Source organism: Talaromyces atroroseus (genome assembly GCF_001907595.1).
Source record: "Talaromyces atroroseus strain IBT 11181 chromosome Unknown scaffold_2, whole genome shotgun sequence".
In the NCBI taxonomy this organism is placed as follows: domain Eukaryota; kingdom Fungi; phylum Ascomycota; class Eurotiomycetes; order Eurotiales; family Trichocomaceae; genus Talaromyces; species Talaromyces atroroseus.
Window position 1 is genome coordinate 2,283,567 of NW_017971434.1, and position 22,919 is coordinate 2,306,485.

The window sequence follows — 22,919 nt, forward strand, 5'->3', positions numbered from 1 at the left end:
GGTTTTTTTTTTTTTTTTTTTCAGAGGATTCCTGCCTGGTTTCAAAAAACTTCTCGTTAATTTTCCATGTGTATAATATGAATGCGTAACGCGTCTGAGTCTATATACAAGAAACGTGTGCTCAGATATAATCACGAACAGGTAGCTCTGAGTCAGATAATAAAAGAAATAATTTTCCGCATTCGCCAGTCGCTCAGGTTTTCATCCATAAACAAGAACAAAATAATACGAACCAGTCGTTCAGTAATTGGTATCTTTTGAATGCGTTAGACAACATACCACGCCCAACTCCAGATGCTCCCAAGAAACAGTATATCCATAATGCATGCAGCGCACAAAGGCATAAGAAAGGGTAAAAGAATATGAAAGATGAAAAATTCATGTGCCAATCAGGCTCACTAACCGACCTTTCCACTCGATCAGTGTCTTATCTTTGGCGGCACATTCATCCTTAGCTTCCTTCAAGTCTTTCTCAAGGGTAATGTTCTTGGCGCGTATTGACTCAATCTCCCGCAGAGCCTCCTCGCCCCTGACGGCCTGAACTCGCAATCGATCAACCTCGGCCTGCGAGATCCCCCCCGGAAGGTTTGCGGACGACGACAAAGATCTCCGTGAAAGAATGATTTGGTTGTCTCTAATGCTCACATCCTGGCGTAGTTTGACAACCTCCGCTTCAAGTTCCCCAATCCGTTGTCGCAGTGATGTCACGCTTTCCAATTCGCGGTAGAGCACCCATAAAGCGGAATCGACTTCTGTAGACAGAGTTGCGAATTTCGACTTGCGAGCGTGCGAGTCCATAACAGGAGTTCCATGTGCATTGGAAGAAGATGAACAAGATGAAGTACAGTATTCATTGAGGTGTGGCGACATTAGACTTGATCCCTGCTGTCGCGGAAGCCCCGGAGTTGACAAGGGAGGGTTGCAAAAATAAGCAGAAATATTTGAAGGGCGATGGGAGTTTGAAACACCATGAGCATTTGAAGATTCCCCGTGAGACATCGATCGTGATATTTCAGCCAGAATAGACAGAGCTTGGTTCCCGGTGGGCTTCTGATCTGCCGCCCTCGTATTATTCCGCGACTCTTCATTTCCTTGCGCTGATGATCGGTCAACGGCGGTGGCGGGAGGAAGAACAGGCGAGTCTGGCGGGGTGATAGTCGGTGGTTGCGCGTGCCAGTTGCGTAGAACACAGACTCTGCAGAAGTATTGTCGCTGCTCGTCACATATCGACCCTGGCGGTAAACAGTCTTCGTGGAAAGATTTGTTGCATGTGGTACAAGGAATCAGAGGCTGCGATCGAGTTTGCTCGCAAATCATACAAAAGTCTTCGTGGGGCGAGCCGAGGTCTATGTAGAACGAACGTTAGACTCGCTGATTCAATACAAAGAGACAGAAGAGACCTTATTATCTTACGTCGCCAGTCACGGTATGTTCGTATCTGTACATCCATGGGGACACTCAAGATAGCTTGAATAAACGGCGGGAGATCCTCAGCGTCCGGCGCATCCTGCTTTTTGTTCATGGCATTGCCATCCTTGACAGGCGAAGGGGGTTCTATCCTTGGCTTTTTGGCTCGGGGTTCGGGAGTTGCGTCTGTGGCCAAACTCGGCGGGGGCCAGATGTACTTCGTTCGTGTGCGAGGCATAATAGTCTATTTCGCGACTCTGCTTGTTTTCGTCTTGTCCTTTGATGGGTTTTTGTGATGTGGCCGCCGGAGCAGCAGGAGCATGCTCGTTGGCAGAAAAAGAAGAGCGCGAAGTATTAGTAATGAAGCTCTGATAATATCCGCCGAGACGGGGGAAAGCCGAGCCGCGAGAGCCTGAGGCAAAAAGTTACTGAGTACGTAATCAATCAAAATACCGCAAATTACCCCACATTACTTGTGACTACGGTTTAAATTACAGTTGCAGTGCCAAATGCTGGAAGCTTGCTTGTATTGACTAGTAAATTGAGATTCTGATGGTGGAACTCGAATACACTTCCGCGGCGAAACGAGGCCCTGGAAGGTACAACGTCAGTATTGAAATCGATGGAACTTTTTGTAAGGAAAATAACGGTGTGTTGTTGACTTACAAGGATTATTCAGACTTGCGTTCTCGGCGTATTCAAACAATCGAAGATAGATCTCTGAAATCGTCACTTCGCTGTCAGCAACCTTAAGCTTGACTTCCAGTTTCATCGTTACAGGCCCAGCTACACCCGAGCGGGATTCCAGAAATATGGCAATGTTCTTTGGGAGTTGGTGATCTCCTGTGGTATTAGGACTCGGAGAATGGTGGCTGCTAACCTCCATATTATTGGAAAATGTGAAGGTGGCTTTGGCAGACTTGTATGTTGCAGTAGTGCTGCATTGGTCAGTTTTTTGGATCCTGACAAATATTGGCCAGGGCAACGGATTTCCAGGCCTAATCTTCGCCGGCGGCCGACCTGCGAGCTCCAAAGTCGCTATGCGCGTGGTGTTCGAAGCTGGGGCTGGTGTATTTGGAGGTACTACCATTTTGATAGTAATGCAAAAGGATCTAGAGGTCTCAAAACAACGATTAGCACTATTCCATCTATAACTAGTCTGTGTATCTTCCAAAAGAAAGTGTTCTTACCGTAGCACTCACCTCTGGGTTTGTAGTTTCACGAATAGTAGTTCTTTGAACAAGTTTGTATGCTAGATTGGTATCTATTGCATGAAATGTTTCACCCCATTGCGAAGATTCCAGCTGTTTTTATAGCTAGATATCGTGACGTTTTGACTCAGACTTTGAAGGATATGAGTGTATAATAGTCAAGTCTTGAGTCAGTTAAGGATGTTGTCTGACGGGGTATGACAACAGAAAACTGGGAACAATAGACTAGAATACTAGATTTTTTTTTCCTGCTATTTACGTTAGGAACCTAATCTTCTACTACATTGCATGAGATATAATGCCTTTTGATGCATCTTCATAGGCTTTCCCGTTTCCAAATGCTCCTTTGAACAATTCCAGAATACTATCTCACAAATAGTAGTAGCTAATGGCCTAATATCCCGTTTGAGGAACCTGCCCGCTGATCTTACAAACATTGATACCAAAAATCCTGTTCCCTGCTTAGGAAAGATTTTAGCACTGATATTAATGGGGTCATGTATTGTTGTCTACTGAGATCCGGGACTTCAGGAGCAGTCTCAATGTAGATAATAAATCCTTGAAACACTCCCTATTTGTCATGTACGTATACTAACGTACCAAGGTTCACGCTTAGTATCGAAAATAAAAGCTTGCTATTAATTGAGCTAGTTATATAATAAAGGCATCATGTCCGTTGCGATACCTCGTGTTCATTGCTGAACTTCCCAGGGCCTCAAGTGACTCATCCAAAACGCCTCACCAGTGTCTAAATAACACTTCAGCACTGATATCAATAGAATCATGTATGAAAGAAATAAGGAAAGGGAGGGGGGAAGGGGGCGGGGGGTTCAAACTATCCACAGTTTGCTTGAATGGTTGGCTTACTGGGAGGAAGTGATACAGGAGCATAGTCAGAGTAAACAATAAAGTCTTTATAAGTTTGACCAATCGTTCTGACCCGGCCTCCAGCAAGGGCAACTATTTCCAATACGCAATCCACAGAGCCCGTGTATGAGGTTGGGAGATTTGGAAGCGACACTTCAAAAAGAATGTACGCCTTGTCCAGCTGATCCGGGTTATTAGGATCAAGAACAGGCATGACCTCGCCTATAACTTCATGCGAGCCAAAGCCAGGACCTCCAAACACAAAAATCACTTTTGATCTTCGGTAGTGCTGTCGTTTGAGGTATGCGCCATCGACACTTACTTCGATAAGTAATGGCCTGGGCAACTGTACGCCAGGTCTCATCCTTGGCGGTGCTCCGATATGGAAATATATATCAGCCGGATAATAAGTGCGTCCCGGCATTTTGATAGGTCTATAGTTTTGAAGAGCTTATTAGCACCATTTCATGTATGTCTGTCCCTTCAAAAGAGAATAATCTACCAAGGCAATTATACAAGCACTTTAGTACTCACCTCGGGATTTTCAGTCCACAGATGGTAGTTCTTCGAAGAATTACGTATGCAAGATGAGTGTCTAACGTATCAAATATGAAGATATACCTCCTGCCTTTATAGCTAGATGTTGTGAGTCAATATATTTTCATTTCCACTCAGGCTCTTTGTCAAAACAGTAGAAGCGTCACGTCTTGAGTCAGTTAAGAGCTTGACATAGGATGGCAATAATTAATTGAAAAGGGCCAGACAGTACCTGTCTCAGTCACAGGATGACTCGCATTCCTAGGAATATATAGTGTAGAAAGTCTGAATCTGTTCTCAGCGGATCAGAGTAAGGAGAAATGGCAAGTCTGATTAGAGAGAACTGTCTGTGTCTAAGTAACTACATTCTGGTAGCTTTTTGCCGGTATTTAACATTCAAATCTAATCTTCTAGCACATTCAGTTAGATCTCCTTGAAACAAGCCTATTACAGGATTCCTTAGAAGTAGAATAAAGGCCCTTATATGAGTATAAAGCTTTTTGTGATGTCTTATGTCTTGGCTGTTTCCTCAGTCTTGGTGTGTTTTAAAGGCTTTCAACACTCCCCCTCGATCTACGACGCATCATGGGGTCAAATCGTTCCATAGAAGAAATGCCATGGTCAGATTTCTTGGTGCTGTTACTGATTTAGATTCAGCCTGCCAGTTTCGCTCTCGAACTGAGGTTTCCTAGTGGCTTCCAAGGTTCGTGAGAAGATTGGCAAGTATCTTTCTGGTGTTGAGATGTTCCAAGTTCATCTTGCCGTTCTTTATAATCTCGCGAATCCAGTGCTCTCTGATGTTCATCTGCTTTGTCCATGAGTGAGACTGAAAGCTCTTGATAAGCTCTGACTACGATGGCCTGTTGCAACAAAGCTTTTTTCCTTCAAATACCCCAGGCAAAAGTGGGTCCATTTATAGGCATGATATTCTCACTACCTTCTAGTTATAACTAGGTGCACCATTTGACCGATCGTTTCCCTCGATTCCCCAGTATGAACTTGGCTGCTTACTTGCTAGGTACTAGGTAATTGGCCTTCCATACCTCGTGAAATAGACTGTAAACATCCGGTGGGCGGTACCAACAATATGCGCTCGACAAATCGGTCAGTGTTCGATTGTTCTCTGTCATGCAACTTTTCTCTTGATTGAACTCCGCCGAAGAATCTGTGTCTTTGTGCACAAAGGAAATGTGCGAAGCGGTACGTGAAGGGGCAGCGCGAGCCATGTGGGTGCCTAAGGTATACCTAGGTATCTAGGGTTAATTCACGGTGTCTCATCGAGGATGAATATCTACTATCTATAATTACGCTGTATATACAAGTATTCAATCGTGGTTATACACCAGTTGACACTGCTTTTCTAGTATCCTAGAAATGCGACCTTATTAATCTTGCTGCCTAAGGCACTCGCTTAGCAACCCTAACTAGAAGGCAGTTAGCAGCTCTCGTTGCTTTGCGGGGCTTGCGGCTGATGTTTAATTAATCTAGAATCAATTTTCCTTCATATGCATGTTCTGGCCACGAATTTAATAGTTGCACTTCCACGGATGTTCGGTGGCTGAGATTCAAGACCGAAACAGAGGCCACTACTAGACGGCCCTGCAAAGCAACGTGACATGGCAACTGAGGTGGATGCCTTTGTCGACGATCCGCGTTTCAACCAGAATTTTGAGTTGCTGTCATCGCTTGGAAGCACTATTAAAGTGACCTACGCGGATTATGGCTACCGCAACGAGGCTCATCCGGAAGAGGAAACAGTTCTCCTCTGGTTTGGGCCGATGATGGCGTCGCGGCTGATTGGCATCCTCAGGGACAAGGCGGCTCGACAAGACAAGATACGCATCATCGCCATTGATCGGCCAGGCATGGGAGGCACAGATGCCGTTCCTGGGGAGTCAAGGATACGGATATGTCGAGGTGGGTCAGCTTTTTGTTTTCTTTTTTTTTCCCCTGTCTTCCAACAAGAACGCTTTTCCTGAAGACAATGTAGAGGTCGTCATTGCTTTACTCGACAAGCTGAGCATCCAGCATGTCTGTCTCGCTGCGCACAGCGGTGGCACCGTCTACGCACTCGACACGCTGCTGCACCACCCAGGTATTCTTAGCCCAAGCCGACCCTACCTTGCTCTAGGGGCGCCGTGGCTCTTGCCTAAGCACACTTCTTCTACAGCTATGGCCATGATCCAGCGACTGCCAACCAGCGTTGTTGGCAACACGCACCAGCTCATGAAAGTTATGAGACAACTCGGTGGGTCAAGCATTGCATCGAGCCTTGCCAGCTCGACACCGTCGCGCACGGCTGAAACCGGCGATGAGCTTCAGATTATCCAGAAGATGTGGCCCAGCATCGTGAACAGAATGCATTCAGAAAACACTGAGGGTGTCTCCGCCGAAGCTCTCCTACTGTTGCAAAAGGTGGGCAATGGCTCGGGGTGGGATGACTGGGGTGACTACGACTTGCTTATCCCGCGACTCGTACAGAGCCTGCGCGCCGCGAACCGCGGTCTTCGACTAGAGATCTTCTACGCTGAGAAGGATTGGATGATTGGAGACGCAGGGTCTCGCGGGCCAGCTTGGTTTGATGGATGTTGGACAACGCAGGCCGCGGAAGTGGTGGACCACCACAGCAGGGTTGTTGCGGGTGCAGACCATGACACTGTCTGGGATCTTCAGTGGGATGCTACGCGGACGCTATTCGAAAGCATCCGCGCGGTCCGGTGAATGCATACTATCATCACATCTTTGATTGACTAGAAAATCACGATCATCTAGTGTTTATTTCCTTATTCTTTCGTCGACGTAGCCCGGAGTGCAAACATTCGAGGCGTTTAGATACTAGGAAAGCATCAAAATTGAGGCCAGTATCCCTACTCCACAGAGAAACATATCAGGTGCCGGCCTTCAAGGTTAAGATCGTTGTTCAAAGTTCAAACCCGAGGCTGGCTCGGCGCCTAAAGCGGTACCTACAAATCATTTTCGAGTCACTACGACTCACCGGAGATTCCCAACACTGCTCTGAGGTCGCAGCCTGTTGTTCATTCGCCACGGCGTGCTGAGCCTTGCCCACATAGTCGAAACTTAGAGCGCGCTAGCCGGGACAAGCCTGCCAGATATTTGGTATACAACAATAGGCCGTCCCGCACCATCGGCGATGCGGTGCCTTCAACTTCGCCACTGGAGGTCGGCGATCGGGGATGAAGAGTTGTGGCTGAGGGGTTGGATGGAGATCGGATCTCGTGGCGCGGGTCTTGGTTGGCGAAGCTTAACGCTAGCATTGCTTAGCATCGCGACTATCGACGACCGGCGCCGCGCTAGACGGCCTAGTTCGATCGCAGCGGCCTCGAATTGGGCAGATCGGATCCAGATATGCGATGATATCAGGGCTAAATGCTAGTAAATGGAGGGGCAGCTCAATATAAAAGGGGCCTGTTTCCCCTCCTCGTCTCGCGTTGTCTCTGTGACTTTTTCTTCTTCACTTTCTTCTACCCAGCTTCCTCTTCTCTCTCTCTCTCTCTCTCTATTTACTTTGACCTTAGATCTCAAGAGTCATCATGGGCTTCGGAGACAACGACCAGAACCAAGGCGGTGGCTACGGTGGTGGCTTTGGCGGTGACAACAACAACAACAACAACAACAACCAGGGTGGTAGCTACGGTGGTGGATACGGTGGCGACAACAGCAACCAGAACCAGGGTGGCTACGGCGGTGACAGCAACAACTACAACAACAACCAGGGTGGTAGCTACGGTGGTGGATACGGTGGTGACAACAGCAACCAGAACCAGGGTGGCTACGGCGGTGACAGCAACAACTACAACAACAACAACAACCAAGGCAGTGGCTATGGTGACAGCAACAACAGCAACAGCAACAGCAACAGCGGATCCAGTGGCTTCGGTGGCCTTATGAGCAAGGCCGAAGGTGAGTTTGTTGTATCAAGGCGAGGATGGTCCTCGTTCGCTAATGACGCTCTCCAACAGGCTTCCTCAACCAGGCTAGCTCTGGAAACAACAGCAACAACAGCAACAACAACAACAACAACAGCTCCAGCAACTCTTTCGAGCAGGGCCTCGACAGCTCTGTCGACAAGTTCGCGGACCAGTATGCTCCATCCGGTGCCCAGAGTGCCATCAACTCGGGCCTGAACAACGTTGTCAACAACGAGGTGAACAAGTTCTTCTAAGTGCACTCACCACTACAGGTTGGGCTTCCAAGACGCCACTGTATTGAGATTGAGGGCTATATATGACATATTGCGATGAATCAAAGTTTCTCTACTGAGTATATATACCATACTGTCATATAATAAGCACCTTTGAAGACGCATTACTGAACCTACCGGTCATCACGTAGATAATGCTCAGGCAGTCGATGTAGATCTACGTCAGCTTCCATAGGAACTCTTGTTAGTCGCAGCTATTCTCCGTAGTTTGCACAGAGGTAACTCTACGGGACCGACGGATCTCCTCGGAAACTCTACTGGCAATAAGAAGAATGTACAAGCGAAGAGAATATTTATTGTAATTTGTGGGCGTGCACGAAAATGTCGATTGGCCAATGGGAGGCCGCTGCTCGATAAGATAACAGAAGTCACGTGGTCTTCTCAGCAACATCGGCGCGCCCAACAAGGGAATATCTTCATTGCATTGCCAGGCATATGCCAATTACTGAGTGGCTCACTGATTGAAAACACATATTTTGCCTCCGACATACTATGGGTCTATATACTCTGAAGACATAGAAATCAAGCCTGCTATCCAAACGTGCAGCAGTGCTAGTCATGCACTCCCTTCACCGCCTTCGGCATGTTGGAAGCGGTTGCTACGCAACAGACACAGCCAAAACATATCCAGCTAATTATGGCTGGTGGGCTAGGAGAAGAACATCACAAGTTGCTCTGCTTTCATTGATGGTCTCTCTTCTGCTTGTCACAGAATAGCATGTGTCTGCTCTGCCTCTACTAACCACACACAGGGTTTCCCAAATCAGCACATACTTGTCTATTCACTCATTCATTCATGGTCTTGTAACAGCACTGAGCTGCCCGGGACCAGCACACCACTACCTACCATTTTCGCCAGCGACTCCAGCAGTTGACCCCAACACTCAATCATTATGGCAAGCATTGCCCTTGCAGAAGCAGACAAGTATGAGGTTTTGGAGAAGATTGGTGGGCATCCTACACGTTGCTTTCAGAGGTCTAGATACTGACACTGTGGCAGGAGCTGGTTCCTTTGGAATCATCCGTAAAGTCAAACGAAAGACAGATGGCTTTGTGGGTGCTTGCTTTTTTCTCTTTTAACATTCTGACTGTTTTACTAATGCAGTGCATGTGTAGATTCTCTGCCGAAAGGAAATCAACTACATCAAAATGTCTCAGAAAGAACGAGAGCAACTGACCGCAGAGTTCAACATCCTAAGCTCACTGCGTCACCCAAACATTGTCGCCTACTACCACCGTGAACACCTCAAGGCTTCGCAAGATCTATATCTATACATGGAATACTGTGGGGGTGGTGACCTGGGAATGGTGATCAAGAACCTGAAAAATAGCAACAAATATGCAGAAGAGGACTTTGTCTGGCGCATTCTGTCCCAACTTGCCACAGCTTTGTATCGCTGCCACTATGGTGTCGATGCTCCTGCAGTTGGCTCGAATCTCCTGGGTCCTGCCCAACCCCGACAAGGTCTGAAGGGGAAGCAGGCCCAAGTCATGATCCTGCACCGCGACCTCAAGCCAGAAAACAGTGAGTCCCTGATGGCAGATAACCCGACGTGATCCGTGTGGACTGGTTGCTAACTGCAATCCACAGTCTTCCTTGGTAGCGACAACAGTGTCAAGCTTGGTGACTTTGGTTTGTCGAAGCTCATGCAATCGCATGATTTTGCATCTACATATGTCGGCACGCCTTTCTACATGTCGCCTGAAATCTGTGCTGCCGAGAAGTACACTCTGTACTCGGACGTCTGGGCCCTTGGATGTATCATGTACGAGCTGTGCCAGAAGGCCCCTCCGTTCAATGCAAAGACACACATTCAGCTTGTCCAGAGGATTCGAGAGGGCAAATTTGCTCCGCTGCCGGACGTTTACTCATCCGAACTCAAAAGTGTAATTGCCAGCTGTCTGCGTGTTAACCCAGATCAGCGACCTGACACCGCGGCAATACTAAACCTGCCTGTGGTCCGCCTGATGAGAAAGGAACGCGAGATTGCAGACTTGACGAACAGGGTCAAGAGGCGCGAGGATGCGGCGATACAGAAGATGAAGGAGCTCGAGGTGAAGATGGCCAACCATGAGAAGGACAAGGCGCTCACTCGAGACGAAATTGAAGCAACTGTCCGGCGTGAATGGGAAGTCAAGGCACGCTTAGAAATTGAGCGTCAAGTGCAAATGCGATATGAAGAATTGGCCAAACAATTCGAAACTGAAGTCCGCGCTCGCGTCACCTCCGAAGTAGAGAAACACGTCAAGGCCAGGGCACCGCCTGCTCCTGCTCCAGAGATCCCCCAGCCGCGCGAAGTATCTCGCTCGTCTACAAGTTGCAGTGACGACTCAGACTTCCCATCGACCACGGATATCAGCGAGCTTTCATTAGAATCGCCTCGCTCAAGCCGCAACAAACCCAGTATTCGGAAGGAGTCAAGAACCCCTTTCTCTCGCGCAAAGACCACAGTTGAATCGCCAATGGACATTCAAATGGGCGAACCGTCTCCAATTACCATTGCTTCTCTCTCACTATCGCCACGACGCACAGCCCCAGTTTCCAAAAACCTCTTCACCGACCAGTCGCAACAGAAGAGCAAATGGGAACCCAGTCTTATCAACTCCGATGATGAAGAGGATATACCTGACCTTCCGTCTCCGACCCGGCCCAAAGTAAAGCCAGACCCGTACAAAACGACTCGCCGTCCACTGCTCCGGCATCAAACTGCTGCCATGATGCAGAAAATGAGCACACAGCCATCCATCTTCCCAGCTGGAGCATCGCGATTACCACCTCCGGCATCGCAGCAAGCACAACATCACTCACAAGAAACGCGCCCAGCAGGCGCAGAAATCCGTTCAAAATCTCCTAATCGCAGACTCTCAAAGATCCCATCTACCTCCAATCTAATCGGTGACGCATCAACCTCGCCTACCCGTAAAGGCGCCGCAGCAGCAGGAAAAGCAGCCACATTCCATCCCAAAACCAACAACACACTCAACCAAACCAATTCAAACGCCGCGAACACTATCAATACCATCCCTGACGACAACAACATGTACAAAGCCGTCATGCAGCGCAACATGGGCGGGCGCACACTCGTCGAACTCGCGCAAGCCCGAGCCGGCGGCCGCACTACCTTCACTCTTCTAGACGACGCAAACGCGAAACGGGTGTCGAGCGACTCTCGCGCTTACACCTCTTCTTCGTCGACGTCGGCTAATTCTTCTTCTGCTTCTGCGTCGTCGTCTTCCTCGTTGTCATCGTTCACTAAATCGTCGGAGAATCCGGCGACTTGGGATCCGCACAGTGAGCAGATGCCCAGTCCGTTTGTGTCGAGGAGAGTGTATCACAGCTTGCGTTGATCCTTGTCCTTTCAATGCCATAGAGCAAAGTCGACTTGGTCGTTATCGGTGCCATGGTTTGACTCCAGATCTCTTTGATGTCTTTGCAATGAAACAAACAGTAATCTCACCCTCTTTTCTTTTTTTTTTCCCTCTCTTTTTCCATTTCAATTTCCTACGTCTTCGTCATTCATCATTTTCTTCTTGACTCTCATTTCATGACTCAAATCCGGCGTTTTTTCTTTTCCTTTTTTCTTTTCGGTTTTGGCTTGTCTTCCGGGCCTCCTTTTTCTCTAGGGCTAGGTCGCATTTACGAGGCGTATATGGTTGTTAATCGGTGTTTGGATAATCCTGGTTAAAGAAAACAACTTCTTTCTTTCTTTCTCTCTGCTGCATGTTTATCATGCTGTCGTGAGACTATTCTTTTCATATCTCTTTTTGTGCTCTCTATCAGTTTGGGATTCTTCTTATTGGTCGCGTGGCTTTTTTTTAATTATGCTTTCTTTTTATTTTCATTCTCCCCCTTTTTTTTTGTACTGTATATCTTGATCATGAGACGTCAATGTACGGTTCTACTTCTTCACTTTATTTTGGTTTGCTCCCTGTAAATGGATAAAAGCGTAGGGCAGGTAATCTAGCTTGTCTGCTAAAGCTCCTCATCGGTGACTTCTTCGATGTCTACATTATGTTGCGGCCGAGCTCGTGTCTCCTCTTCAATCCGCTTGAGTATATCTTCTGGGTCTTCCTCCTCTTTGGGCTGTTGTTCTTGTTGTTTGCTGGTGCTCCGTGTCTGTAAATATCCCGCCTGCTCCAATTTATCCATTTCCTCTGGTTCCACCAGCCTTCCCTGACCCCTTATAGCATCTTGCTGCTTGCGCACAGCAGCAGGCACAAACTTGCTAACAGCTTCCTGTCGCAGATCCCGAATCACAGGCGCTGACTCATAGACTGTCCTGGCCGCCGCCTCTGGTTTCGCGGGTAATGCATGTGGCTGACGGCGCTGCTCACCTCGTTCTTCGCCTTCAGCTTCACGAGAAGGAGGTTCTCCCCGTCTCCGGTATTGCGGAGGGATTGGAGGCGGCGTATCCCTCGGCATAGGTATATTTCGAACACTCTCATCTGTCTCACTACCATCATCATCTTTATCACTCTCTCTCCAATGCCGCCCATCCCCCCTCCGTCTCTTGCCCAAAACACCAACACCACCCGCATCACCCCGCCCCTGACCTCGATGTGCCGGATACTGCGCCTGTTGCCGGCGCTCAAATTGGCTATTGAACTGCGGCGCTTTATCGCCCAAAGCTTCGCGCGCCTTTTGCACAGAGCGCAAATCACGCTCCAACTCCTCTAGGACCTGTTTCTCGCGCGGGCGCAACGGCTGGCCAGACTCCTCTATGGCTTTCAAGTCGTTGATTTGCCGCTGTATGCGCTCGGGGTTGCGACGCGCAAGCTTTTCATTGCGTCGGGTGACGGCTTCGGCCTTGCCCTTTTTCAGCGCTTTTTGCTTCTCGAGCTTACGCTGGGCTTGGGCTGGGTTGACGGATCGCTCTTTGTCTTTGGGCATGTTGATCGGGTTGGTAGGTTGTTTTCCTTTCGTTATACGGGGAGTTGGGTTGCTGGTCGTTTAGCGTAGGGTAGTGACGAACGTAAGCAATGAGCAACGAGGTGGTCGATCTGCAATAGTCAATGCATTATTCAAGAATTTTGGGGGAATGGCTTTTTTCTTGCTCTTTCCCATGGCATATGCGCAGAATAAAGGCCTAGAAGCCACGGTGGATAAGTGCAGGAGCTCTCACAGGTTATGGGTGCCTCTTAGGCCCTCGTAGCTGCATAAGTCAAGAACGTCTCTGGGCCAGTCGCAAAGCTTCAATGCTCACTAACCAACTCTCAGTCCGCAGTGCGTCAGCCTCACACGTTGGGCAGCCGAGAAGAGAATCCAGAGACGCACGTTATACTGTTCAAGTATGTCGGTGATTGGAGTTGTAGGGACACCAAGCTGCGCCCAAGCAGCAGACCGCCCGATCTGGATTTTGCCGCATGCTTTTTATCGCATCTTGGCCGTCATCCATACTAAAAGAGTAAACAGGCATAATAATTTGTATGCTACGAGCACTACTCCTTTACTCCGGCTGGCAAGAAAAAATCGTCGGCGAAATTGCTCGGACTTCTCCATTCTCCTCTCAGATATCTAAGTCTAAGATACAGTAGGGCCCGTTCGCAGTTCCTGCATGCTAGCACTGTCTAGGTGCTACTCCCCACAGTGTAACGCGACAAGCGGCCGCGGTTACCTCGACTGCCGCCATACACACCACCGTCTGACTCTCTCTTTCTTCTTCTCTTCTGCTCCTCTCCCCCTCCCTTCATGCTGGCCGGTCCTTTGCATCGGTAATCTTCTCTGTGGCCTTTTTGGCGTCCGGGGAACGAACCGAAAGGGCAAAAACAAAAGATAACAAAAAAAAAAAAAAGAAAGGGAGAGTCCCTCTTTTCCTGCGCTGCCTTGCATGCGCTCGCTCTATTCCTTATCCTCACCTCCCAAACGCCGACTGCTCTAAATACCTGCGCCCTGCTCCCTGCTCCCTACGACAACCACTTCAAGTCACTGCCATCATGCCCTGCCGTCCGTCGTGTGCCTCCGCATCCAGATTGATCGGCACCACCACCACCACCACCGCATTCAACGAAGTGTAAGGGCATGTCCCTCCCCTCCAGGGACCCCAAATGTCCGTCGCAACCTCGATTCCCGATACTTCTCTGGGCCTCACTTCCTCCGAAATCCAGATCCTCCGTCAACAACAGCAGATTGCGCTTCAAGGAGGGGGCCATGCCGGTAGTGTCTCCAGAGGCCGCGGCTCTGGCCGCAATAGCAATTCCAGCTCCCGCGCGACCAGTGCCGCGAGCAGTCAGGGTCGCCTCTTGCTCGACCCTATGAGCCTACGAGCCTTGTCCCATCAGTTGGATTACCTCCAGGAGCAGATCAGCCATCGCCTCGAACATGTATGTATCTCTCCCCTGTCCATTGTTGTCGTGTAGGGAAAAGGTCCTAACTTAGTGCGTGTGTGTGTGTGTTCGTTCAGTTAGAAGAACAAATGCAGATGTCCATACAGAACAGCCGTGACCGAGCCGGCAACGTCATTCGTAACGCCGACGCGGAAATCGCGCGCACCCGTGCCATACTCACGTCAATCGAGGACTTGGAGAATGAGCTCGCTAAGATTGGTCATATTCGAGAGATTGTCAAGTCCTTTCGTGCTCGCATCGAGAGCTATGATCATCGTCTCGACCAGGCTGCGCGTCGCCGTTAGCCGTATTCCTATATATATGTCAATGGATCGGTGTCTGTGGCTGCTCACTAAATCATTGCCATACATATATACAGAACCCAGCTCAGCCTATATTCCTCTCTGTTCTTCGCTTGGCGGCTGGCATTATCTAAAACATGCGCCCAGGCGGCCATCAATATCTGCAACAGCAAGAATCATACAAATCCGATTGACCGCTGGAAGGTCATCTCTCTACAGAGGGCTATTGTACAACCTTCCCGGAACTTAACTTCATTTTCGAATAACGACATGATACAATCTTCGTCCTCGCGGACCAAAATACAATAACCGCCTCTATTTCCATAGCCTGGCCGTCTTACTACAGGCACAGCGGGTTGGATTTTCTTCTTTTGTTTATTTTCTTTATGATCTGTATTTTTTGTTCTTGTTCTTTGGGGGGTTCTGAATGCATCTTTGATTCCCTTTTTGTTGGCTATTTGTTTTCCAGTGTGGAGAATGGTATAAAGAGTTGGTTTTCAGCCTCGCGGCTATCTTGGAGACAAATCCATACTAGGAATTCACGGTGGAACAGGAGGCGACTGGTGTCTTGGAGTTTGTCTGATACTTTTGTGTTTACATTTCTTTTGTTTGACCATCAGTTTTGCTGTAGCTACTGCTGTTTTTGATTGATCTTCTTTACGACGCGCCGTTTCGGGATGTTAGGCTTGTGTCTCTTGTCTTTGTCTTTTTGTGCTCACTTGACATATCCCCCTCTAGCGATTATCTTTGATTGAACAGGTACTTTGTATATTCTGATTGATTTGACGTCACCTCTGTCTGTTTGAATACACTCAACAACGAGTCGAAAGAATCATCGTCCAAAAAAGCCCCGTACAGAGCGTCTCTCGGACACCACGTAGTACTTTCCTAACCTAGGCTATATCAAGCCAGATTGTGCGGTTTGTGTATGGTCTGCGTCTTTTTCCAGCGACGTCATAAACGACTGGTTCGTCTGATTTGGGGGCAACGTTGTCGCGGTAATGTCTGTGTTCCCACAGGAAGGCAGACAGTATGGTATCAGAGATATTGGTGCGAGATATACCTCATCTTGAATCCATGGCCTGCGAACGCAAGTATGATTTGCGTTGCTCATTGGGAAAAGCCCTTCTATGAGCCACCACTTCCATTCTTCAATTCCGCATCCTTGTCACCCCTCTCCTGCTTCCGTACAGATAGCTTTGCGCTGCGCTTCTGATTCTGAGGGAATCGTTTCACTGCCTCGCAAGCCTTGCAGCGAACCACCAGGACGTCTGCCCAGGGCTTTTTCTGATCTTTGCTCTGGTTCTCGACTTCTTCTGTGCTCGTAACACCCGGAATCAAAAGCAAGTCGCATCGCTTGCAGAAACTTCGCTTTGTTTCTATGGAAAGACGCTGCTGAGTCTTTCGGGAAATGCCGCGCATTTGGTTGATGTAGTGCCTGTGGGTGCGGGCTTGAATGCTGGACTCGTTTTCGTTATCATCATTATTATTATCATTTGTAGTTGTCTGGCTTTCTTTCGTTGCTGTCTGCAAATATAGTGCGGCTTTATGTAAATATGCCAGGCGAGCTCGGATGTGGCTTTGCGCTCCCCCAGGACCTCCGTTCGCTACTTTCTTGCCTTTTGTCGCCGCCATCTCAATATTCGAAACAAGAACTCGTTTTAGAAGTTTCTAGTCAAGCTCCTATTCATATGCTTGTTCATGTCGAGTGCCCAGAGGTGATTGAGAACCGGGGGAGGTAGACTGGTAATATCCATGGAGCTAACCGTTTCCGGCCCCAACCTAGCCCCAAAACAGCTAGCATGATGACTAACGCAGGCACGCCGCTCCTTCTCCAGGCAGACTTTCTCCTCACTTCAGCTCTCTCATTCATTCATTCATTCATCCACATCGCGACTCTCTCGACCGCGTAATCATCCATCGACGCTCTCATATCTCCCCGTAACCTTTCTTTTCTTCTCGTATCTTCAACGGCCCTCTTTCCAGCAACAATATCACCACCACCACCACCACCACCACAACAACAACGACGACACACCATGGCCACCGAGGAGGATCTCATCGACTACTCCGACGAGGAGCTCCAGACAACAGAGCCAACAGTCGCGGCTCCCGCCGCGGCTGACGCTGCAAATGGCGCTGCTGCTACAAAGAAGGGCGACTTGACTGTCTCTGGTGGTCGTCCCGACAAGAAGGGTAGTTACGTCGGTATTCACTCGACTGGTTTCCGCGATTTCCTGCTCAAGACCGAGCTACTTCGTGCGATTACCGATTGCGGTTTCGAACATCCATCGGAGGGTTAGTCTAACTACATACACACACACACTTATGCTATTTTCCTACCAGCCTTAAAAAATTGCCCCCCACTATTGCTACGTCCGTCCATCTCTGCGGGAAAGAAGAAGAAATCATCGCGGTCATTGCAAGAAAGATGCATACTTGTTATTTTGGTTCTTTTGTTTATCTAAAGAACTTGCCTGTGCTGTATTTCGCCTGCAGTGCGTGGCCAATGCCTCGGAGAGCCAAGGGAGAAAAAAAAACAGTTACACACGATCTTCAATACCTTGCCTTTTTTGCGCAAGACGAAGCATCGTTGGTTTTCTCAAAAACGGAGTATATCCAACCAGGGATAATCCATATGTGGAGGGAATATGATGTGTCTGGAGCTCTACCCACACATGCGTTGGACACACTCGTGTGACCTGCAAAAGGTATCCAGCAGCTAGAGGAATCTACCACCTCCACCGCCATCATATTAGAGGCAAGGCTTTGGCGTGTGCTTTTTTTTTTTTTTTCTTCTCTTCCTTATTTCTATTATTCGTAGATACGGTGATTGGCGCTAGGGCTTGATTTTTTTTTCTTTCTTGCAACTTTACACGACCAAAGAGATGGACGGACGAGCATTTCATCCTTTCGATTCGGTTCAACTTCTGGAATTCTCCTATCGAACGATATCTAACATTTTCGCGCCTCATCACAGTTCAACAAGTTTGCATTCCTCAGGGTATGCTCCATAGTGATCTTCTCTGCCAGGCCAAGTCCGGTTTGGGTAAGACAGCAGTGTTCGTCCTCACGACTCTGCACGGACTCGACCCTGTTGAAGGAGAAGTCCAGGTCTTGGTTATGTGCCACACTCGTGAGTTGGCGTACCAGATCAAGAATGAGTATGCTCGTTTTAGCAAATACCTTCCTCAAGTGAAGACTGCGGTCTTCTACGGAGGTACCCCAATGCAGAAGGACATCGATCTCCTCAGCAACAAGGAGACGCGACCAAACATTGTCGTCGGTACTCCTGGTCGTCTTAATGCCCTTGTTCGGGACAAGAAGCTGTCTCTCCGCAATGTCAAAGCGTTTGTTCTCGATGAATGTGATAAGATGCTCGACCAGATTGGTAAGTCTGATTGTCCTTTTTTTTTCCGAGCCAATCGAACTATACTAACATATTGAAGACATGCGCCGGGATGTCCAGGAAATTTTCCGTAACACACCAGCGGATAAGCAGGTTATGATGTTTAGTGCCACTCTTTCACAGGAAGTCCGACCAATCTGCAAGAAATTCATGCGTAACCCTCTCGAGGTGTACGTTGACGACGACACCAAGCTCACACTCCACGGTCTTCAGCAATACTACATCAAGCTTAGCGAGCAGGAGAAGAACCGCAAGCTCAGCGACCTGCTGGACAACCTGGAATTCAACCAAGTGATCATCTTCGTCAAGAGTACGCTGCGTGCCAACGAGTTGGACAAGCTTCTGCGGGAATGCAATTTCCCTAGTATCGCTGTCCACTCTGGTGTCAGCCAGGAGGAGCGGTAAGTTTGTTCAATATCTAGAAATAGGAAGATTCTAACAATTTCATGCAGTATCAAACGTTACAAGGAATTCAAGGAGTTCAACAAGCGTATCTGTGTCGCAACCGACGTCTTTGGTCGTGGTATCGATATCGAGCGAATTAACTTGGCTATCAACTACGATCTTCCCGGGGATGCTGATTCGTACTTGCATCGTGTTGGACGTGCCGGTCGTTTCGGTACAAAGGGTCTTTCCATCTCGTTCGTCAGCAATGAGGACGACGAGAAAGTTCTTAAGGAGATTGAGAAACGATTTGAAGTTGCCCTTCCGTAAGTTTACCTTTTTTGCTAGCACTTCCTGTCTATATTTTGTCTAACATGCATGCAGTGAATACCCCGAAGGCGGTGTCGATGCTAGCACCTACATGGCATAGACGAGGAAATGGATGTGCAATGTTCGGTTCAGTTCTGTTCTTACCGCTCTTGTGATTGTTCAGTTTCATCTTCATTCTTAATACCTAGTTGAGAATGCTGAAAAATATGGACAGGAAGTGATGACGGTATAATGTATTTCGAATGCTTCTTTTTGTCTGTTTGTTTCTGGATTTCGAAACGTGAAAATTGATTCTGGCATGGGTAATTAACTTAAATTGATGGTCAATAAAATCGTCTATCCTAATTTTCCATCGTATTCATTGCTTGAAGATTGGTAATGGCTACCGTGTGTAATAAGTAGCGTAGATACATCAAGATGTGTAGGAAGATTCTATGAAAATGGCCACCCCTCCAACCCCACGGTCATCAACCTCCCAGCCTCAATCTTCGCTGCCATAGCCTTGAGCTCGTCCACATCCCAGTTAGCCCAGACGGTTCGACCATTGAGAAACCCTGCCTCGGGACTAGCCATCCACAGTAAGAAGTGCGCCGGAAGTTGAACTAGAGTTGACCCAGTCAGATCATCCTAAATATGTCAAGCAAAAGGGAGGGAGAGAGAGAGGATAATGAACCTGTATCCATAGGCAACACAGCAGCATTACTCAAACTCTTATTGAAAATATACGTCTCAACCATGCCAGGGTGCACACTAGCACAAAACACATGGGGGTTCTCGGCGGCCAGGAACTCGATAAGCTTGACCCCTGCGGTTTTGGAGGACATGTAAGCTGACAGACCCTTCAAATGGCCTGCAGGAAAAGTAGTAGCCGGGCCTGTGGTCAATGAGAGAATCGCAGCGCTGGGATGAATGGACGATGAGTCTGCGGGTGGAAGACGGGCTGTAGGTAGGAATACGTTTGCTGCGATTACTGTGCCTTTGACATTGGTCTGATGAATTTATTAGCCCATCGACTTGATTCGATTCAATTCGGAATAGGTCGAGTGTTATAAACATACTTCAAAGCTCTGCCACCAATCATCCAAGGGAGATGACACAACCGGCCCCGGAGTGGATAGAAACCCAGCAGCGAGAATCAATACGTCCCAAGTACCAACTTTGCCCGCAATATCCTGCATCGTCTTCTCGTCTGTGACACTAACGGGGAATATATCGCAGACAATGACGCTGGGGTTTTCTGACTTTGATTCTGCTTGAGCCGCCACCAAGCGCTGCGTTTCTGCTAGCTTGCTCTCGTCACGACCGAGGAGGACAAGCTTGCTGGCGCCGGCTTTGGCGAATGTGAGAGCCGCTTCTTGTCCGATTCCGCTGCCCTGTGCAAATGGTTACCTGCCTGTCAGCAAAGGCATTTTCTAGAGTGAGTGGTAGAGTATTACCGCTCCGGTGATTATGACTGTTTTCCCCGAGACGTTCAGTTCCGGACGGGACGGGGATATTGATTGATAGGTGTCATTGTGCCAGGTTGGCGTGGCAGATGGAAGAGGGGGGATCATGTTTGATATCCTTTTTTGCTTCTTTTATTTTGTTCTTTTTTTTTTTTTTTTTTTTCTTCTTTTTTTTCACCTCAAAACTCGCGCGAGAAGACCTTGTAGGAGGAGAGTTTCTGGCATGATGATTGATGTAGCTCACATCCTCTTATTTATATCTGTGAGGAGCCTACAGTGTCATGTTAGCAATGTAACTATCATATCAATCCTGTGACCGGATGATATACGAGCCAGCTTATGAGCAGACGTTGAATGGAGGAGTATGAGGTAACCTGTTGTCTGGTTTTAGTTCCAGGTTGGCGATATGTACGAGCGAGCGAATGGCGGACGGGCAGGCGTTTGCGTCTGAATAAGCCCGGTCCGGCGACGCTATTATGTGGGCCTCTCTTTTGAATCATTTAGAATGTATTAACTATGTGTATATATTTTATAATATAATTACCTGGCCAGGTATGATTGGAAGCCACTAGACATCTTGTGTCCACTGACCGGATGTGCATATATACCTAATAGATTACCCTACCGTACCTAGTTACATATCCATCTAGACAACAAGTAGAATCTGTCAAAAATTAAACCCTCAATAATTCATTCCTCAATCCAGTGCCGAGTTTTGATACATGAATTCTATTCCGCGTTTGTAGTCGTCTAGCCCTAATTCAACTGTCTAACTAGGTGTCGCGATTCGGCCAACCCTGATTTCCACTTCAGGACGAATAAGAACTCTGGTAGGTACCTAGATATTTTTGTTCATATAATCGTACCTAATATCATCTCGATTGAATACACTAACATATTGATCCCGTATTCAAGATACGATAATGAATGAATGAATGCATTACAATCCGGTCCATCTATCCGACAACGGACGCAGTTGCTCTTGATAAAAATATGTCTGCACATCGAACAACCAAGTACAGAATTGACCAGTCCGATTGGCTAAGGTGTCTGCAACGCAATCAAGCCTGGCCGCTCAAATGTCCCAGCCCTGAGACAGCTTCTTATATACTCCGTAGTTATCAATCTCTGGACTCTCCTATCTAGTACTTATCTAACTAGCATGCACGGTAGTGTCTGCGTGACAGGTCAAGCTGAGCCAACGCCCGCTAGGATTGATAACTGGCTAATGTACATGCAGCTGACAAGGAATAAGTCTTATCAGGATCAGGACGGTGGCTGTATTTGTGTTATGGGTAGTACTCCGTATGCACTCCGTAGCAAGCGTTTGGATGGACTCGGCGATTCGCAGATAATCCATTTGCCAATGGCTGCGGACCTAGGTGGCTGTGCCGATGTCGATCATACTTGGATATACGCCATGGCCAACGGAGTAGTTATAGAGAAATATTTATGATTTATATATATAAGAGCACTGGGCGTTATTCAAATGCCCTGAACAATTGAGGATGCTCCGATAGATTAATTATTAAGCGGGCAACCATGTGACGCGGTAAGACCTAGTCCCGTGACTCGAGGAATCATCCGAAAACGGTATACACGTACTCTGTTATGTTTTGATTGTATTGTATGTCCCTGTCTTTAATGTTTATCAGTTATTTTTTTCAAGCGCGAGCCTAACCAATGAGATTGGCGGATGCACGACCGGTTCCTCGTGGGGGCTGGTGGAAGAACAGACCTCAAGGGCAAGAAGTCAGAACATTAACGACGTAAGCCTACTAGTAACTAACTACAGACTCGGAGCAGTAATTAATCGAGTATGTATTCCAGGGGGGCGCCTATACTCAGTCAATGGCTGGACATACATAGCGATGATCAATATAATAAACGAATACCAGGCCAATCAATGCCCACACGGACGTGGCTGGCATTCTCGAGAGATCTGCCATGCAACGGGGAATTCCTGATCTTCTTTTTTTCTTTTTTTTTTTTTTCCCACCCAAGGCGTCCAAAGTAAACAAAGTTCTACCGGAATGAACGCTCCCATTAGACAAATGCCGGATTGGTTGAGAGTTCAACGCAGGAATGTACGTACCCTATCCGATCGATCTGCCAAGGAGATGTACATATAGCAGAGTCTATGACTGCTATATTAATATATAGGGATAACACGAAATATAAGACACGAATGAACAGTGCACGACGCGTAGCCAATGATATCAACAGCGTGGGTTGCGCTGGCGTAACCACGTCTAATTGTAGGGCCACCGGTGGACCGACTAGGTGGTCTAGTACAACGGGCAGAGCCACCACTATGATTTAAATCACAAATACGACCAGGCTGGACGGGTCGTTGGCTAGCCGATCCGGTTTCTAGTACTTAGTATTTACGAGTATGACATAGTAGTAAATTTTAATATTTTTTTTATATTTATAAGATTGATGGAAACGTCTGACCGACTGATGCAGATGCCTGATGCC

General features: G+C 47.9%; 11 protein-coding genes across 11 annotated transcripts, besides 2 other annotated features; 5 read left to right on the top strand and 6 right to left on the bottom strand.

The window, feature by feature from the left end:
* Positions 1-378: 378 nt before the first annotated feature.
* On the bottom strand, positions 379-1,645 carry UA08_02898 (hypothetical protein; the record flags this gene model as incomplete). The annotated part of the gene is made up of 2 exons (XM_020264990.1): positions 379-1,346; positions 1,414-1,645. 2 exons carry the CDS (start codon positions 1,643-1,645, stop codon positions 379-381), a joined length of 1,200 nt encoding a protein of 399 aa, XP_020121875.1.
* A 295-nt stretch (positions 1,646-1,940) lies between these two features.
* Positions 1,941-2,497, bottom strand: UA08_02899 (hypothetical protein; the record flags this gene model as incomplete). The annotated part of the gene is made up of 2 exons (XM_020264991.1): positions 1,941-1,999; positions 2,074-2,497. 2 exons carry the CDS (start codon positions 2,495-2,497, stop codon positions 1,941-1,943), a joined length of 483 nt encoding a protein of 160 aa, XP_020121868.1.
* Positions 2,498-2,897: 400 nt separating this feature from the next.
* Positions 2,898-3,909, bottom strand: UA08_02900 (hypothetical protein; the record flags this gene model as incomplete). Its single annotated transcript, XM_020264993.1, has 3 exons — positions 2,898-2,982; positions 3,219-3,249; positions 3,486-3,909. The coding sequence occupies 3 exons, from the start codon at positions 3,907-3,909 to the stop codon at positions 2,898-2,900; spliced, it is 540 nt and encodes a 179-aa protein (XP_020121867.1).
* Positions 3,910-4,301: 392 nt separating this feature from the next.
* Positions 4,302-4,551: a repeat region (Identified by RepeatMasker using a combination of RepBase library and repeat library created with RepeatScout).
* Positions 4,552-5,638: 1,087 nt separating this feature from the next.
* UA08_02901 (hypothetical protein) lies at positions 5,639-6,743 on the top strand (the record flags this gene model as incomplete). Its single annotated transcript, XM_020264994.1, has 2 exons — positions 5,639-5,939; positions 6,013-6,743. The coding sequence occupies 2 exons, from the start codon at positions 5,639-5,641 to the stop codon at positions 6,741-6,743; spliced, it is 1,032 nt and encodes a 343-aa protein (XP_020122574.1).
* Positions 6,744-7,582: 839 nt separating this feature from the next.
* Positions 7,583-7,924: a repeat region (Identified by RepeatMasker using a combination of RepBase library and repeat library created with RepeatScout).
* A 3-nt stretch (positions 7,925-7,927) lies between these two features.
* Positions 7,928-8,205, top strand: UA08_02902 (hypothetical protein; the record flags this gene model as incomplete). Its single annotated transcript, XM_020264995.1, has 2 exons — positions 7,928-7,943; positions 8,003-8,205. The coding sequence occupies 2 exons, from the start codon at positions 7,928-7,930 to the stop codon at positions 8,203-8,205; spliced, it is 219 nt and encodes a 72-aa protein (XP_020122575.1).
* A 932-nt stretch (positions 8,206-9,137) lies between these two features.
* On the top strand, positions 9,138-11,592 carry UA08_02903 (G2-specific protein kinase nimA; the record flags this gene model as incomplete). The annotated part of the gene is made up of 4 exons (XM_020264996.1): positions 9,138-9,192; positions 9,245-9,297; positions 9,361-9,769; positions 9,836-11,592. The coding sequence occupies 4 exons, from the start codon at positions 9,138-9,140 to the stop codon at positions 11,590-11,592; spliced, it is 2,274 nt and encodes a 757-aa protein (XP_020122576.1).
* A 625-nt stretch (positions 11,593-12,217) lies between these two features.
* UA08_02904 (hypothetical protein) lies at positions 12,218-13,135 on the bottom strand (the record flags this gene model as incomplete). Its single annotated transcript, XM_020264997.1, has 1 exon — positions 12,218-13,135. The coding sequence occupies one exon, from the start codon at positions 13,133-13,135 to the stop codon at positions 12,218-12,220; it is 918 nt and encodes a 305-aa protein (XP_020122577.1).
* Positions 13,136-14,289: 1,154 nt separating this feature from the next.
* UA08_02905 (hypothetical protein) lies at positions 14,290-14,873 on the top strand (the record flags this gene model as incomplete). The annotated part of the gene is made up of 2 exons (XM_020264998.1): positions 14,290-14,565; positions 14,646-14,873. The coding sequence occupies 2 exons, from the start codon at positions 14,290-14,292 to the stop codon at positions 14,871-14,873; spliced, it is 504 nt and encodes a 167-aa protein (XP_020122578.1).
* Positions 14,874-15,998: 1,125 nt separating this feature from the next.
* UA08_02906 (hypothetical protein) lies at positions 15,999-16,505 on the bottom strand (the record flags this gene model as incomplete). Its single annotated transcript, XM_020264999.1, has 1 exon — positions 15,999-16,505. The coding sequence occupies one exon, from the start codon at positions 16,503-16,505 to the stop codon at positions 15,999-16,001; it is 507 nt and encodes a 168-aa protein (XP_020122579.1).
* A 404-nt stretch (positions 16,506-16,909) lies between these two features.
* Positions 16,910-19,093, top strand: UA08_02907 (ATP-dependent RNA helicase sub2; the record flags this gene model as incomplete). The annotated part of the gene is made up of 5 exons (XM_020265000.1): positions 16,910-17,168; positions 17,851-18,261; positions 18,320-18,680; positions 18,732-18,989; positions 19,048-19,093. 5 exons carry the CDS (start codon positions 16,910-16,912, stop codon positions 19,091-19,093), a joined length of 1,335 nt encoding a protein of 444 aa, XP_020122580.1.
* Positions 19,094-19,425: 332 nt separating this feature from the next.
* Positions 19,426-20,546, bottom strand: UA08_02908 (hypothetical protein; the record flags this gene model as incomplete). The annotated part of the gene is made up of 4 exons (XM_020265001.1): positions 19,426-19,595; positions 19,667-19,982; positions 20,052-20,366; positions 20,430-20,546. 4 exons carry the CDS (start codon positions 20,544-20,546, stop codon positions 19,426-19,428), a joined length of 918 nt encoding a protein of 305 aa, XP_020122581.1.
* Between the last annotated feature and the right edge of the window lie 2,373 nt (positions 20,547-22,919).